This window comes from Aphelocoma coerulescens, chromosome 15 (assembly GCF_041296385.1).
Source record: "Aphelocoma coerulescens isolate FSJ_1873_10779 chromosome 15, UR_Acoe_1.0, whole genome shotgun sequence".
Classification (NCBI taxonomy): domain Eukaryota; kingdom Metazoa; phylum Chordata; class Aves; order Passeriformes; family Corvidae; genus Aphelocoma; species Aphelocoma coerulescens.
In genome coordinates, this window is record NC_091029.1 from 9588186 (window position 1) to 9601139 (window position 12954).

General features: G+C 45.8%; 1 protein-coding gene across 3 annotated transcripts; it reads right to left on the reverse strand.

The window, feature by feature from the left end:
- Positions 1–9136: 9136 nt before the first annotated feature.
- SNRPD3 (small nuclear ribonucleoprotein D3 polypeptide) lies at positions 9137–12921 on the reverse strand. 3 transcript variants are annotated; one of them, XM_069031084.1, is made up of 4 exons: positions 12880–12921; positions 11949–12098; positions 11148–11340; positions 9137–10307 (listed from the first exon to the last, which is right to left on the reverse strand). In XM_069031084.1, the coding sequence occupies exons 2-4, from the start codon at positions 12072–12074 to the stop codon at positions 10246–10248; spliced, it is 381 nt and encodes a 126-aa protein (XP_068887185.1). In that variant the 5' UTR covers positions 12075–12098; positions 12880–12921; the 3' UTR covers positions 9137–10245. The 3 variants fall into 3 exon arrangements, with proteins under 3 accessions (XP_068887185.1, XP_068887184.1, XP_068887186.1); XM_069031083.1 differs by lacking the exon at positions 12880–12921 and adding an exon at positions 12670–12772; XM_069031085.1 differs by lacking the exon at positions 12880–12921 and adding an exon at positions 12402–12536.
- Between the last annotated feature and the right edge of the window lie 33 nt (positions 12922–12954).

The following is a 12954-nucleotide window of genomic DNA, read 5'->3' on the forward strand; positions in this document are numbered from 1 at the left end:
GGGATGAGTTGGGATGGGATGGGAGTAGGGGGGAGGAGAGGGAAGGGGAATGGTCTTGTGGATAAGTAGGATTGGTTTCAAAAACTGTGCTTTCATACTAAAATTACAAGTTCCAAGGTACTACAATTGCAAGTTCCAAGTGAAATTGAGGAAAAGCTGACAGCTCAGCACCTGACTGTGACACTAGAGGAGCAAGCAGTGAATGTACCAGAGGTGGGCACTTCCCAATCGGAAGCGCCAAGCTTTGGCTCCTCGTGGCACATTGCACACCTCGTAATACAGACACAACGTGAGCAGCTGCATCGCCATTTCCAATGCTGTCCAAAAACCAAGCCACTGATGCAGAATTTCCAGTGTTTTCCACATTGCTCATGCTCTATGTAAACATAATAAAGAGTTCTCTTGGACATGCGCGTGAAGCACTTCAGAGTCTGAGTATCTGGGTTGTTCACAAATCTTGGAATATGGACCAGAGCCCTCATGCAGTGCCTGAGGGAGAGGATCAGGTACCATTCACATTGGTCAGTGTGGTTCATTCCTTTCAGGAAAGAGAAACATGGGTTTCATGGGAAATTATTTGTGGTAGGCTGCCATCCTTCGTGTTGCAAGGGGCTGATGGAAATAAACTGATGAGATTTAGCTGATAAGTCAAGTCCTCTCAATTATCTGTCCCCACAGGAATTCAGAGTAGATGAGTTTTTGAAAGGGTTAAAAGTTAAATAAATGAGAGATATTTAAAAAAACCCATAGAGATCGTCACCCTTCTAAATTAATGGTAACTTTGCCTTCCTCTGCTAACTGCCCATGTGAGTCTCAGAGCAACACATACAAGCAACTCTCATATATGGAAACAACCCAAATCCACATAGAATAGATACACCTTTCATGCTTTTTACTAATTTTACAAGACATTGCAAGAAGTAAATTGGTGATATTTTTCGAGCAGTCTGCTCCATTTGGACCAAGAGTGTGAGGACACTGGAAGGTATTGGTGTCTCTGATCAACCACCAAAAGCCTCAAATAAAACCAGTTCCCTGAGGAAGAAAGGTGGTGTGCTAAGCATTACAACCTGACACTGCAAATGCTAGACCCAGTCCTGTCTGCACTCCAGTCACAGGTGCAGGATCTCATAACCTTCATGTTAACCTGCACAAAGGTCACCACCTGCTCTCTTCTCACAACTCATTTTTCCTTTCTCAGTGTAGTATCTTAAAGAGTCATAAAATCATTTCAGTTGGAAAAGATCTTTGAGGTCATCAAGTCCAAACATTAACCCAGCACTGCTAAGCCCACCACTAAACCATGTCCCTGAGTGCCACATCTACACATCTTTTACATAATTCCAGGGATGGTGACTCAACCACTGCCCTGGGCATCCTGTTCAGTGCTTGACAACCCAGTCCTGCTGACCACACTATGGCATACACAAGCCAGGATGCCACTGGCCTTTTCCACTGAGCAGCTTTCCAGCTGCTCTTCCCCAAGCCTGGAGTGCTGCTTGGGGTAGTCATTACCCAGGTGCAGAACCTGGCACATGGCCTTGTTGAACCTCACACAATTGTCCTTCACCCATCAATCCAGCCTGTCCAAATCCTTCTGCAGATTCTTCCTACCCTCCAGCAGATCAACATTCCCACCCAACTTGGTGTCATCTGTGATTTTAACTGAGGATGCCCTCGATCCCCTCATCCAGATAATCAATAAAGACATTAAACAGAACTGGCCTCAATGCTGAGCCCTGGGGAACCCCACCAGTGACCAGCCCCAGCTGGCTGTAACTCCTTTTACCACCATTCCCCAGGCTCAGCCCTCGGTTTCCTTCCCTGCAATGGAAGAGATGGTATTAATTTTTTCTTTTCCTTCCAAAATACCTTTCAGCAAAAATGAAAAGCATTTAAAATGTCAGCAAGATCTGCTTAAACTCTTACAGTCTAAGCAGAGCAGCAATCTGCTCTGTGCCAAGAAGAAAACTCGGGCACGAAGCATTTAAATGAAGGCTTGGAGCTGCCTGGTGAGCCAGAGCGTATCTAGAAAGACGGAGCAGTGCTGCTGAACATTTGGTCTTCGGCTCTGAGCACTGTCCCCCTAGGGCTCTGCATTGAGGCATCTTCACAGCTTTTCCATAACAGCAGCACCCCCCCTAAAATGAGGTGAGACCCTCAGTGTGCAGTGCACCCCTGACACAACTCTTCCCTGCAGAGCCCCTGGCTCAGCCCCAGCCTGTTTCCAGCCCTGATCAAAGCTGTGCTTTCAGTCTGAGCTCTGCTACCGAGCAGGACAGGGATGAGACATTCAGCCCCTTGCAGGGGAATTCTGTGCTGATCGCTGGCGATGCCACCTGCCAGTTGGCAACTCCAGGATATGGAGATAAAGCAGGAAACGCACTGGTTCAGCTGAGCAGCTGTGGCATCTGTTTATTCCTCCATATGCACTTGGTTGCTTTGCCACAGAAAGCTCCCCGTGGAGAACTGGTTGTGAATAAATATGTGAAAATGCAAATTATGAAGTCCTGCCACTGCTTTTTGGATTAACTTTGATGGGCTGCAACTTAGCTGTGCAGAAATGATCCCAGCACACCCAGCTACTCCCTGCCAGCTCCTGATCACATGGACAGGTGAGGGACTCTGGGGAGCACAGTGCATCTAGCTCCAAAGCTGGGAAGTGCTCCTGTGGCTCCCTACAGATGAGGTGCATGCTCAAGGAGCAGACCTGCAGGTCCCAAATCTGCAATTTTCATAAAAGCTGAGTTCACCAACCAGAGAGGATGACACAACCGAAATGAGCATTTCCTTGCACTGAATGAGAACACTCAGGGCTCTCAAAGGATATTAAAGGGATGAGCTGCTAAGTCTCCTCACAGATACCCAGAGGGACTAGCTTAGTTATGATCCTAAATCAGGGGACACCTGCCCTGCAGTGAGCCTGTCTCCTGTCAGGTAACACAGCAGGACTGAATACTCTCCTCAGGAGGTACTTCCTGGTGCAGGGCTGTAATCTCAGGTACTTAGAGCAGCACTCAGTACCAAGACTCAGGCACCAGGCTCTCTCCACCATTTTCAGTTTCCCAGCCTCCCTGTCCGTACAGGCTACAGATGGTCAGGCTGGGATGGGACCTGTGTCATGTAGCAGGAAGGAAGCTGCAGCTGCACAGATGGTACCACAGCCCCTTCCCCACCCTGACCTCCCACCAGATGATCAGTCTCACCACAGCTCTCACTGAGACATTTAAGCACACTTTTCATCAGCAGGCTGCTGGAAGGAGAGGTCACCAGGTGTAAAGCATCTCCCTTGAAGATGCTGGTGAGCTCTGTCAGCTGGGGCTCTGCTGGGCTCAGGCAGCAGCAGAGAGCTCCAGCAGCACCAGCCTGCAGAGCCCAGCCACACATGTGGAGATAATGAGCAGCACCACAGCTAATGAGGCCATTGGTGTCAGAGACCAGAGGGAGGGAGGGAGGAAGGAACAGGATAGACACTTCCTGTTACTCCAACAGCAAAGCACTTGTTCTCTCCCTACCTAAGAGGACAACACCTTCGTTGCACCTCCATCCTGCATATTACCTCAGCCTCTGACCACAAAACCCAGGTAAGCACCTTGGCATGTTCCAGGTAGCAAGATGCTGAGCACTGAGCTCAGCAAAAATCTCCCTCACTTCAGTGACTCTGTCTAAATAAGTGGTAATTATTTTGTTGAGGTAAGGATGCAAAAAGCAGCTGGAAGCACTGGCTTGTCTATTTTTTATTTCGCACACTTCAAAACCTGTCAAGGCCCTTCTCTTTTGCACTGCCAGGGCTCTTTTTTCAACTTATAATTCATTTCTCATCACAAGCACTAGGAAGATAAAGGAGTTTGCACTGTTTGGGGCAGGCTGACAAGCTCCTTAGTGGACAGCTGCTGACAAAGATGTCAAAAATATAAATTGTTTCATCTTAAGAAAACAAACAAGAGAAGATTAAACACTGCCTTTAGAGATTGCTCTGCTCCCTACCAGAGGATGTGATTCACAGCTTGGAAGAGGCAAAGTGCCTCAATACAAACTCTTATCATGGAGTCCCTGGCAGTGCAGCTGAGAAGCCTCCAAGGGCAGCTGGCAGGAAGCCCAGCCACCCCAGCTGGGGACATCATCCATGGATAAGAGAACCTGGTTTGCAGTTTACTGGCGTTAAACAGGTACTCTTGAAATAGATGCAGTAGCTGGTTTAAGGCTGCCAAGAGGTAGTTCATAAAACAAAAGAGGCTGGAACACTGTTAGCTGAGGCCAGTGCTGCATCTTGATCCACTTTGAGACATCAAGTACTTGACTGTGAACCTCTGCAGCTCCTCTCAGATCTGACAGTATTCCAGTTCAGTGATGCTGATTCAAAATGAGAATAGCCACAAACCACAATAACCACACAGGAACTCTTCTTCAGCAGAAAAGCTCAGAGGAAAGTCAGCTTTTCTTCCATTTACTCCTTTTCCCGAAGCCCGGCACTCCCCCTGCTGCATCCAAACTGTCCTCAAAAGCAAGTGAACCACAATGGCACTGACATTTCCTTCTGCAGCAGCATCAGGTTCATTCTGCTTGCATGCAGGGTGTGTCACAAAAGTGGAAGAGAGATACTTCCCTGCTTTCTGATCAGGCAGTTCCTCAGCTTCTGGGGGGGTTATTCCTCCCAGTCCATTTTAGTGTCAATCTGCCCCACATTGGACACTATGAGGGGAAGCATTTGAAAAGCTATCAAAAGCTACATGGGCCTTATTCAACCTGTGTAACTCCCCTGAAACACGTGGTGTCTCAACAAGCAAAAACATGGCACAAAAAATGGGGAAAAGGCCCTTTCCCAGAATAGCAGAGACAGCTGCCTTTGGGTGTCCATGTCAGACTTCTGAGCAGAGCTTTTCTCTTGATCCCCTGAAATCTTTTGGTTTGCAGAGCCAACAGTTTGATGTGTGCACCTTTGTCTGAACTCTGCTGCAATTGAAAAACTGAGCAAGTCACGACCGAACTGCTCATTTTACCAACAGTTCTTTGGGGTTTTAGTTTTCAGAAACTGCAATGGAAAGAGAGCAAAGTGGAGGGCACTAAAGGAACAGGTTTGATGTCTAATCAGATACTCAGAGACAGCAGCCCAGAGAGTCTCCAGGTCCCCTTGCCTGGGTCTCAGTCCTGGCCTGGCCCATCCCTCAGCTCCAGTATGAATCACAGTGTTTTACAGTGTCACTGCCAGCCCCCAAAGCTCCTGCTAGCACAGGGCCAGGTGCTCTGGAGCTTGGCAAATGTTTGGCTTTCACAAGCAGGACAGCAGGATGCACCCCCAGAGCTCCTTTCCAAGGTATCCAGCTCACCCGGGGGCTACACGACCAGTAAAAGCCGGGCTCAAATGAGGCCACAGAGATAAAGTGAGATCTCCAGTGTGGACCCCCTGAACAGCCTCCAGCCAGAGGCTTCAGCACCTCCCATGCTATAAATCTCTGCCTAGGTTTAGGATGTGCTTCATATATTTGGAGTCAAATTCTGACATGAAAAACCTCTAATGAGTTCCCTAGAGCTTCATCTGCTTTTTCCATGTCAAATTTGGATCATTAACTGGAAAAAAAAAAAAGGTTGCAGTGAAAAGACAAAACAAAGACAGCCAATGCTAACAAATACCAAGAGAAAATGAAGAAGCAACATTTCCTCTAAGTGCAGGCACTCCTTTTCCCAAACCACAGCACTGCTGTTGCTGTATCCAAACTGCCCTCAAAAGCAAGAGGTGAACAAGACTGCAGGCAAATGACACACTTCTGTCTGGTTCTGAGGATGCATCTGATGTGCCCTTTGATCTTAGTGTTCTTCAAAGGGGAACAACATTGACTTTTGGCTGAGCTTTGCAAAAAAGGGCTTGTCGTGGAGCTATTTTGGAGACATGAGACAGAAAGGAGCTCATTTGATCATGAAGCAACAAACAGCAACGCCTCTTTGTTAGAGAAAAGTAAAAATCTCCACGTGCCAGTTCTGTGTCTCAGCTGGGTATGGTGTCAGGGAAAAAAACCCTATTCACCCTACAGTTTACTCAAGTTTTTAGGAGAGTATAAAGATACCAACAAGCATTCTAAAATGCCACCACATAGATCTATGCATTATCACAACATCAGCTTCACCGCATGTCTGCTGAGGGCCATCAGCTGCAGTACTCCAAAACCTCTCTGAGGCTGTGGGCTCCACTCCCTATTAACATTTTGGGCACCAAGGGACAAACTGTAAGAAGTTTTGCCTCACAAGCAGTGGTTCGTTCTGGAGTAGATGTACCAGCAGCTCTCTGCTGAGCTGGAATTAGGGCAAACCCCCAACCACACAACAGATTTTAAGTCCCCAGGCAAGGGAAAATGAAGAACAAATTAAATGCTCACTGCAAGCAGTTCACCAAACAAAAGAACAATAATAGTGTTTTCCTGCAATTCTTTTCATTTCTCCCAGCATAACTACACATCTTCTGGATACAATCTGTTTCTTTGCCAGGGCTTCGGCATTCTCCCCTGAATTAATGATGCTGGAAAATCTCCACTTTTCATAGACTCTGATAGTCTCTGCTGAGCAGCAGAAGGCTGCACAATACTTGCTTATGCAATGACTGGTCCTGTGCCAGGCACAATAGCCTGTCTACTAGGAACAAGTAACTCACACGCAAACCCCAAATACTTTTCTCATTAAACGTATGAATTAAGTGGCATAAACCCACCCCAAACCTACTGCTCATACTGCACACTAATGTCAGCCTCCACAGCGAGTTAAATAATCCCACACCCCAGTCTGTGATGAACAGTTACCACGAGCAGGGAAGGGTGGCACTTCCTTATTCATCACCTCCAAAATACTCTTGACTCTATCAAAAGCTCTTATTACAGGTCTAAGAAACAGCAGGACACCTGGAGCAGTCAAAACACAGCTTGACCTGGCAAATACTTGCAGACAAGCACTGCTTTGGCTACTTCAGCACCAGCACACTTCAGTCATCTGGTAGCTCTCCTGTCTGCAGGCGTGAGCAGGTGGAGAAGTATCTGCTCATTTGCAAAGTGATCTGCCACAAACTGACCCATCAGCATTTGCTTCGAGGCTATTCCAGATCATGCTCTAAACGTGGTATATCTGTATTTCCTACCAAAGAAACACTGAAGGTAGGAGGGTCCCATAAAGTTTTATCTAATGTTAGAGGAAGAAGACCAGGTCTGTCTGAAATCAGTTTGGCTGCAATAAGGTGAAAGTCCAGATCTAAATTTTTGCTTCTGTCAGGATGGAAACATCAAGGACCCCTTGGGAGAACTCTTTCCCCACTTTTGACCCTTGGCTGAGGAATAAACAATTGAATCACTGACACTTTCTTGTAGACCTCAGAATTCCGCCCACTGCTACCTTACCAAACCATTGCTCCACTGGGACATCGGTCTTCCACCCTTGCTCACATTTTACTGGCAAAAGAAATAGGACACGTCTATTTTACAGGAAAGCTCACTGTAAAGCTCAAGTAGCAAAGTGATACAGAGTGGACAGTTATCCTGACCACCAGCACCAGAAATTCACATTTCCCACTCCATTCTGCCCTTCTAGAAGAGGTCTTCTGAAGAGCATTGAAAAATGAACTTAAGAAAAGTACAAATTTAGGATTAAATATGTTAGACACACCTGGAGAGAAGAACTGCACATGTATGGGATGAAAGCACCTGGTCACTGAGGAAAGATCCTGCAGTTCTGTGCAAAGCAATTTTTTCAAGTGATACTTTCCCTAACTCTTCTCTGATGTTATGCCCTGTTTCCATATCAGAGCACAAGTCTGGTTTTGACACTGGAAGACTGGGTGAATTTCTACCTGCACCTCTCCACGCACCATTTTGCATGGCTACAGTACAGACTCGCTGTCCCACAAGTACTCCAAGGGTACCTACACTGGTGTTATCAAAGGGGCAAGTTTAGAACAAAGCTTTAGGCCAGTGCTTGTCTCTCTCTGTCAAAAGCAGGAAGCTAAGGAGAGCCCTGAACCCATTGAACAGAGAGATTTACAAGCCCACACACAAAGTGATGGTAAAGAATGAAAAGAAATGCTGCAATCTGTGATTTAAAAAAAGTGACAAATAAGTGCAGATTTAAAAACAGCTGCATCTCTCCTTAGTATCTGCTATCCCAGGGAAACAGATTGCTTAAGTTACTGAACTGAGGAATCTACACAACCTAAGTGCATATGCCCAATTAGCCAAGTACCAGGGAAACACAGCATCAACCAGCAGCTGGAATAACCCAGCCCTGCAGGAAGCCAGCACTCTAGGAACACTGAAGAAGAAAGAAAATGAGCTGAGTATTTTCATGCTAGTTAGTAATAGGTCTTGAGTTTATGGATTTTATAGCAGAAGTCACATTTCTTGCATCTTTCCTTTTCAGAGGGTTCTGGTTTCTTGAGCTTCACTCTCTTCCCAACAGAGCCATCTAGTGAATGAGATCTCATCTGTGAGAAGGAAATTTTAATTTATCACACTGTAAGCATACACGCATCACAGGAAGGCTCTGCAAAGCAGCCTGTAACAAACTAGCATTCCAGTTGCTCCAGTCAGAAATTGCTAAGTGGTATGTTTGTCTTGGCTGGGACTTAAATTCCTACCAGCATGAAACTTCAACATTTTTAAGTTAAATTCATGGTATCTTTGTGAACAGTTCATCTGAGACTCAGCCTCAACCTGAAGCCATAATACAAAGCTTTTTGTTTATGCAAAATCCAGTATCCTGTTCAAAGCTGATAGGCATTAGAGATGTTACTTCAAACTTCTTAAAGCAGATACAGAGTTTGTTCCATCGAACCTCCTGAGGAGGGTTACTGTTTCTCTCGTGGTTGTTCCCTGCCCTCAGTGCTGCTGAACACCACATCCACTGCTGAGAGAACAGCAGCTTGGCATTGCTCAAGATTGAACAGGGACTTTAAAACAGGTGACCCATCACCACTACTGGAAACAGTCCCTGTTTGTGAGGACTGCCGTCTTTTGGACGCATTCCCCAGGAGAGGTGTAAGATGACACTACAACGCTTCTGTAGTTAAGCTCAAGTATCCCTTAAACACACTCTAAGGAAGTTTCCACTGCAAATATTTAGGATCACTACCACCCAGAAGAACATGCAGCAGGGTTTTCCCTAGTGATGTGAGACCAAATACAGCTTTATTTACACACAATTCAACAAGTTAATACATGAGTTCAACTTTCCTGTCTGCACACAAGGGAGTCTTCACAGCATCCGAGCAGAAAAGCAAGACCAGCTCTTTTGTGTGTACAGACTGGTAATTGACTGCAAGCAAGTATGTGATTAGGTACAGAAGGGTTACATTTAAACATTTCAACCATTTAAGTCACTAAAAGCAACCTTGCTACACTTTAAGCAAAGTAAACTGAAATTACAGCTACATTTGGCTTCCTGCAGATCAGCTGATCTATACACAACTGTGTATAGATAATAAGATCAAAAGCTGAAGTTGATCGTGAGTTTTGTTCAAAACATTAGCATTTGTATTGAGCTGTGTTTAATGGATAACTATTTATAAGACTTTCCCCATACACCTGCACCACCTTTCAAACCTACAAAACATTTCAAATTTATCCCGGAAAATGCCTATTTTATGTTGTCATCTTTTCCCAGACACGGGGAAAAACTGCTAAGAAAGTCAGAATAGATTTCTTCACTGCAAATATAGATCCGGGCTATCAGAGTTGTGTGCTCCTAACGAAAATTTCTCCCCATATCCGAAGAGAAAAAAAAAGAAAAGCAAGAATACAAGTTCAATATACAGATCTGAAGATGGACCTCTATCTACTGTAGGTCCATACAAAGCAAAAGAACACAGTGCTCTGCTTCTCAGGAAGCTCCCTCTGTTTTGCTGTATTTTCCATAAATGCAGCTGCTAATAAGACTTTATAATGTATGACTTAAAATTATTCATTAAGAATGCCTTCTAACTCTTTAGAGAATAAATGACAGCAGGATTAAACAAGAAAAAGGAAACATAATGATCTTTAAAAACCAACGCATCACACAAAGTGGTCAAACCTAGATATAACAAAATCCACTACTTTCCAGACAAAGCTGGCTTGATTTTGAAATCAACCTACAGTGTATTTGCCCAAGAATTGTCCTGTCAGGTAAAAGCACACGAGTTTTTGTCAGAAACATTTATTAAACAAAACTGATACCAATGCATACATAGTCAAGTTAACACCCCTATTAAAAAAAGCAATTTGGCCAAGACCAAAATTATCTTCGCTTCTGGAAGATGTTGCCACGGCCCATACCACGGCCTCTTCCTCTTGCAGCCACTGAAGAAAGAAAACATCAGGAATTACATGAATTTGACATACCTGCATATTTATCTCAACAACTGACAAGCAAAACATCAACAACACTCAAGGTCTCTTGCTCAGAAGCAAGGAAATGCTCAGAAAGTGATGTGAGAGCAAGAAGCTTTCTGTGAGAAGAACCAGAACCTAATGGTCCCACAGTCTGTCTCCTCAGAACAACTGCAGTACATGTTCATACATCTCATGTTCCATCTGACACACAAATCTGTGTCACCCAAGAGATTTGAAACCCCACATTCTTGCAAGGTTTTGCAACACTACTCAGTAAGTTACTCCCCCACTTAAACGTTACTGCACACTGAAGTTAATCAGGGGCTTTGTGGCACATCATTGTTACTCAGCTAACTAATAACTAGACTGAGCCCCCGAGAAAGGCAAAAATAAGAGAGAACTACAGAAAAGCTAATAATTACAGCTTTCCAGTAGCTTAAGTACCATCTTTATAAATAAAGTTGTTTTCCTACAAAAGCTTAACAAGAACACCTGAATCCTTCCCTAAGTACTCCAAACAGTGGAATGGTCACAATTGCTGGAAAAAAGAACTCTTAAGTTTAAAAGAAAGGCTCTATTTAACAAGACTACTCACTACCTCTAAATTATTGTTGCATCAATATTACACATTCAGATAATTGGGACAATCTGAGTCTTGACTCCCACCGTAAGATGAAACATACAGAAAAACACTGTATGAATCAGTAATCTTTTCGCTTCTTACTGCTTAATCTCCTCAGTGACAGAGATGAGTTTTCCAGTTCTACAGAAAAATAGGGGGAGGGACCATGAACAAATTGTACATACCTTGAGCTTTGAGAATAGCTGCTTTCCCTCGCCCAGCTCCAGAACCCTGGTTTTTATTCTTCATGCTCTTTAGCATAGGAGCATTCTTCAACATATCTGGTAAGATCAGAAACCGTATCTTGCTGCCCCTGATGTACACCTGCTCAAGCTGTGCAACCCGTCCATCTCTGTATGTCACTGTTATGTTGGACATCTGGAAGGTAAAAATCAGTCAGTGCTTAGAAAGGCCTCAGCTGTGACACAAGGCATCACGACCATTTAAACATACTCCATGCCTGCTGCCCAGGACTTCTGCTTTCTCCTCAGTTTACACATTAGCTTTATCAGCGTCATCATTTTTGTTTTCTCATATGCAAATAGTTTTAATAAGGCTCTTCAAGTAGTAACTATTAGGAGAGCATTCTGATTTCAACAATCACTTGCCTGAAGTCAAAATTAGGCCCTCTTGAAATGACTAAAGTAACGGGCACTAAACAAACTTCCATTTCTTAAATCAAGGTTTTTTTATTCTTTATACTCAATGGCCTTAAATAAAGAACTCCAGAAAAACACTGTTCACAGGACAGAATCTTAAAATCCCTAATCTTACTGACAGGGATGCCCAATCCTACTCTGAAACTGGAAATAACCTCTGGCCTCTTTGGAGCACTCTGTAATGATGAATACACTTCACCACGGTAAGAAGCAGAGCACAGTTTTCTTTATCCCAGGACTAAAAGCAACAGTCTTTTAATCAAATTTTCAGCCTTCCCAGGCCCAGATCAGCTAACCTTCCCTCCATCCTTGTGAAGCAAAAGATACCTGACAATTCATGTTGTCTTCAGCTTCGATTAGTTTGCCTCGATAAACTTCTCCTGTATTGGTCTCACACGTCACAATGTGGCCCTCTGCCTCGTGCAGGACCTTGATTGGCACTCCAATCGACATGGCTGCAGTGCTGTGGCTCTACACCTGAGGCAAAAGGAAAACAAAAGCTGTTATTCCAAAGAAATATGTAGAATAAGCTCCACCTACGCAATCCATCATCTTCCCCATTAGTGTAAAGCACCAATTTTCTCACACTTAAACACAACATAACGCTCTGACTATGCATCAATAACACTTCTCCAGAGACGTGCCCATGGAAAGACTAATATATTACTATTATTAATAGACTATTGATATTAATAGACTATTAATAATAGACTATTGATATTAGCCAGTCATTTCCAGGTCTCTTCCAGGAAATTCACTTTTAAGTACCACATAACGAACCACTCGTATCTCCGTAGGAAGAGCCCCAGGTACATCCCACAGCGGTATGGCCCTTGCGAGCCCAGCAGGCAGCACGGCCGCGCTCGGGGGCCGCAGCGCCAAGCACCGGGCCCTGCCGTGAGGGAGCCGGGGTCACCCCAGCCCTCCCGCACACCGCCGCTCTGACCCGGCGCCCTCAGGGGATGCGGCGCCGCTCGGACGCGTCCCAACAGCGCCCGGGGAAGCGAAAAGGCCCGGCAGGGGGACACGGCCCGGGGCCGGCACTCACCGCCCAGCGCCGCCCGCGCTCTCCGCTAATGGCCTCCGCCGCCTCCCGCCCTGCTCCGCGCGCCGGAACCGGAACGCGGCGCTGGGGGCGGCGCGGCCTCGTCCCGTCCGCTCCCGCCCGGGGCCAGCCCGGCAGCCCCGCGGTGCCCCGTGCCCGGGGCAGGGCCGCGCGCGCCCCCCCGCCCGCCGTGTCATGCCCCTGCCCGCTCGCCTGCCTCGCCGCTCTCCCCGCCGCCACGGCACGGGGCAAGCACCCCGGGGCCCGGCCCCCCTCAGCCCCCGCCTC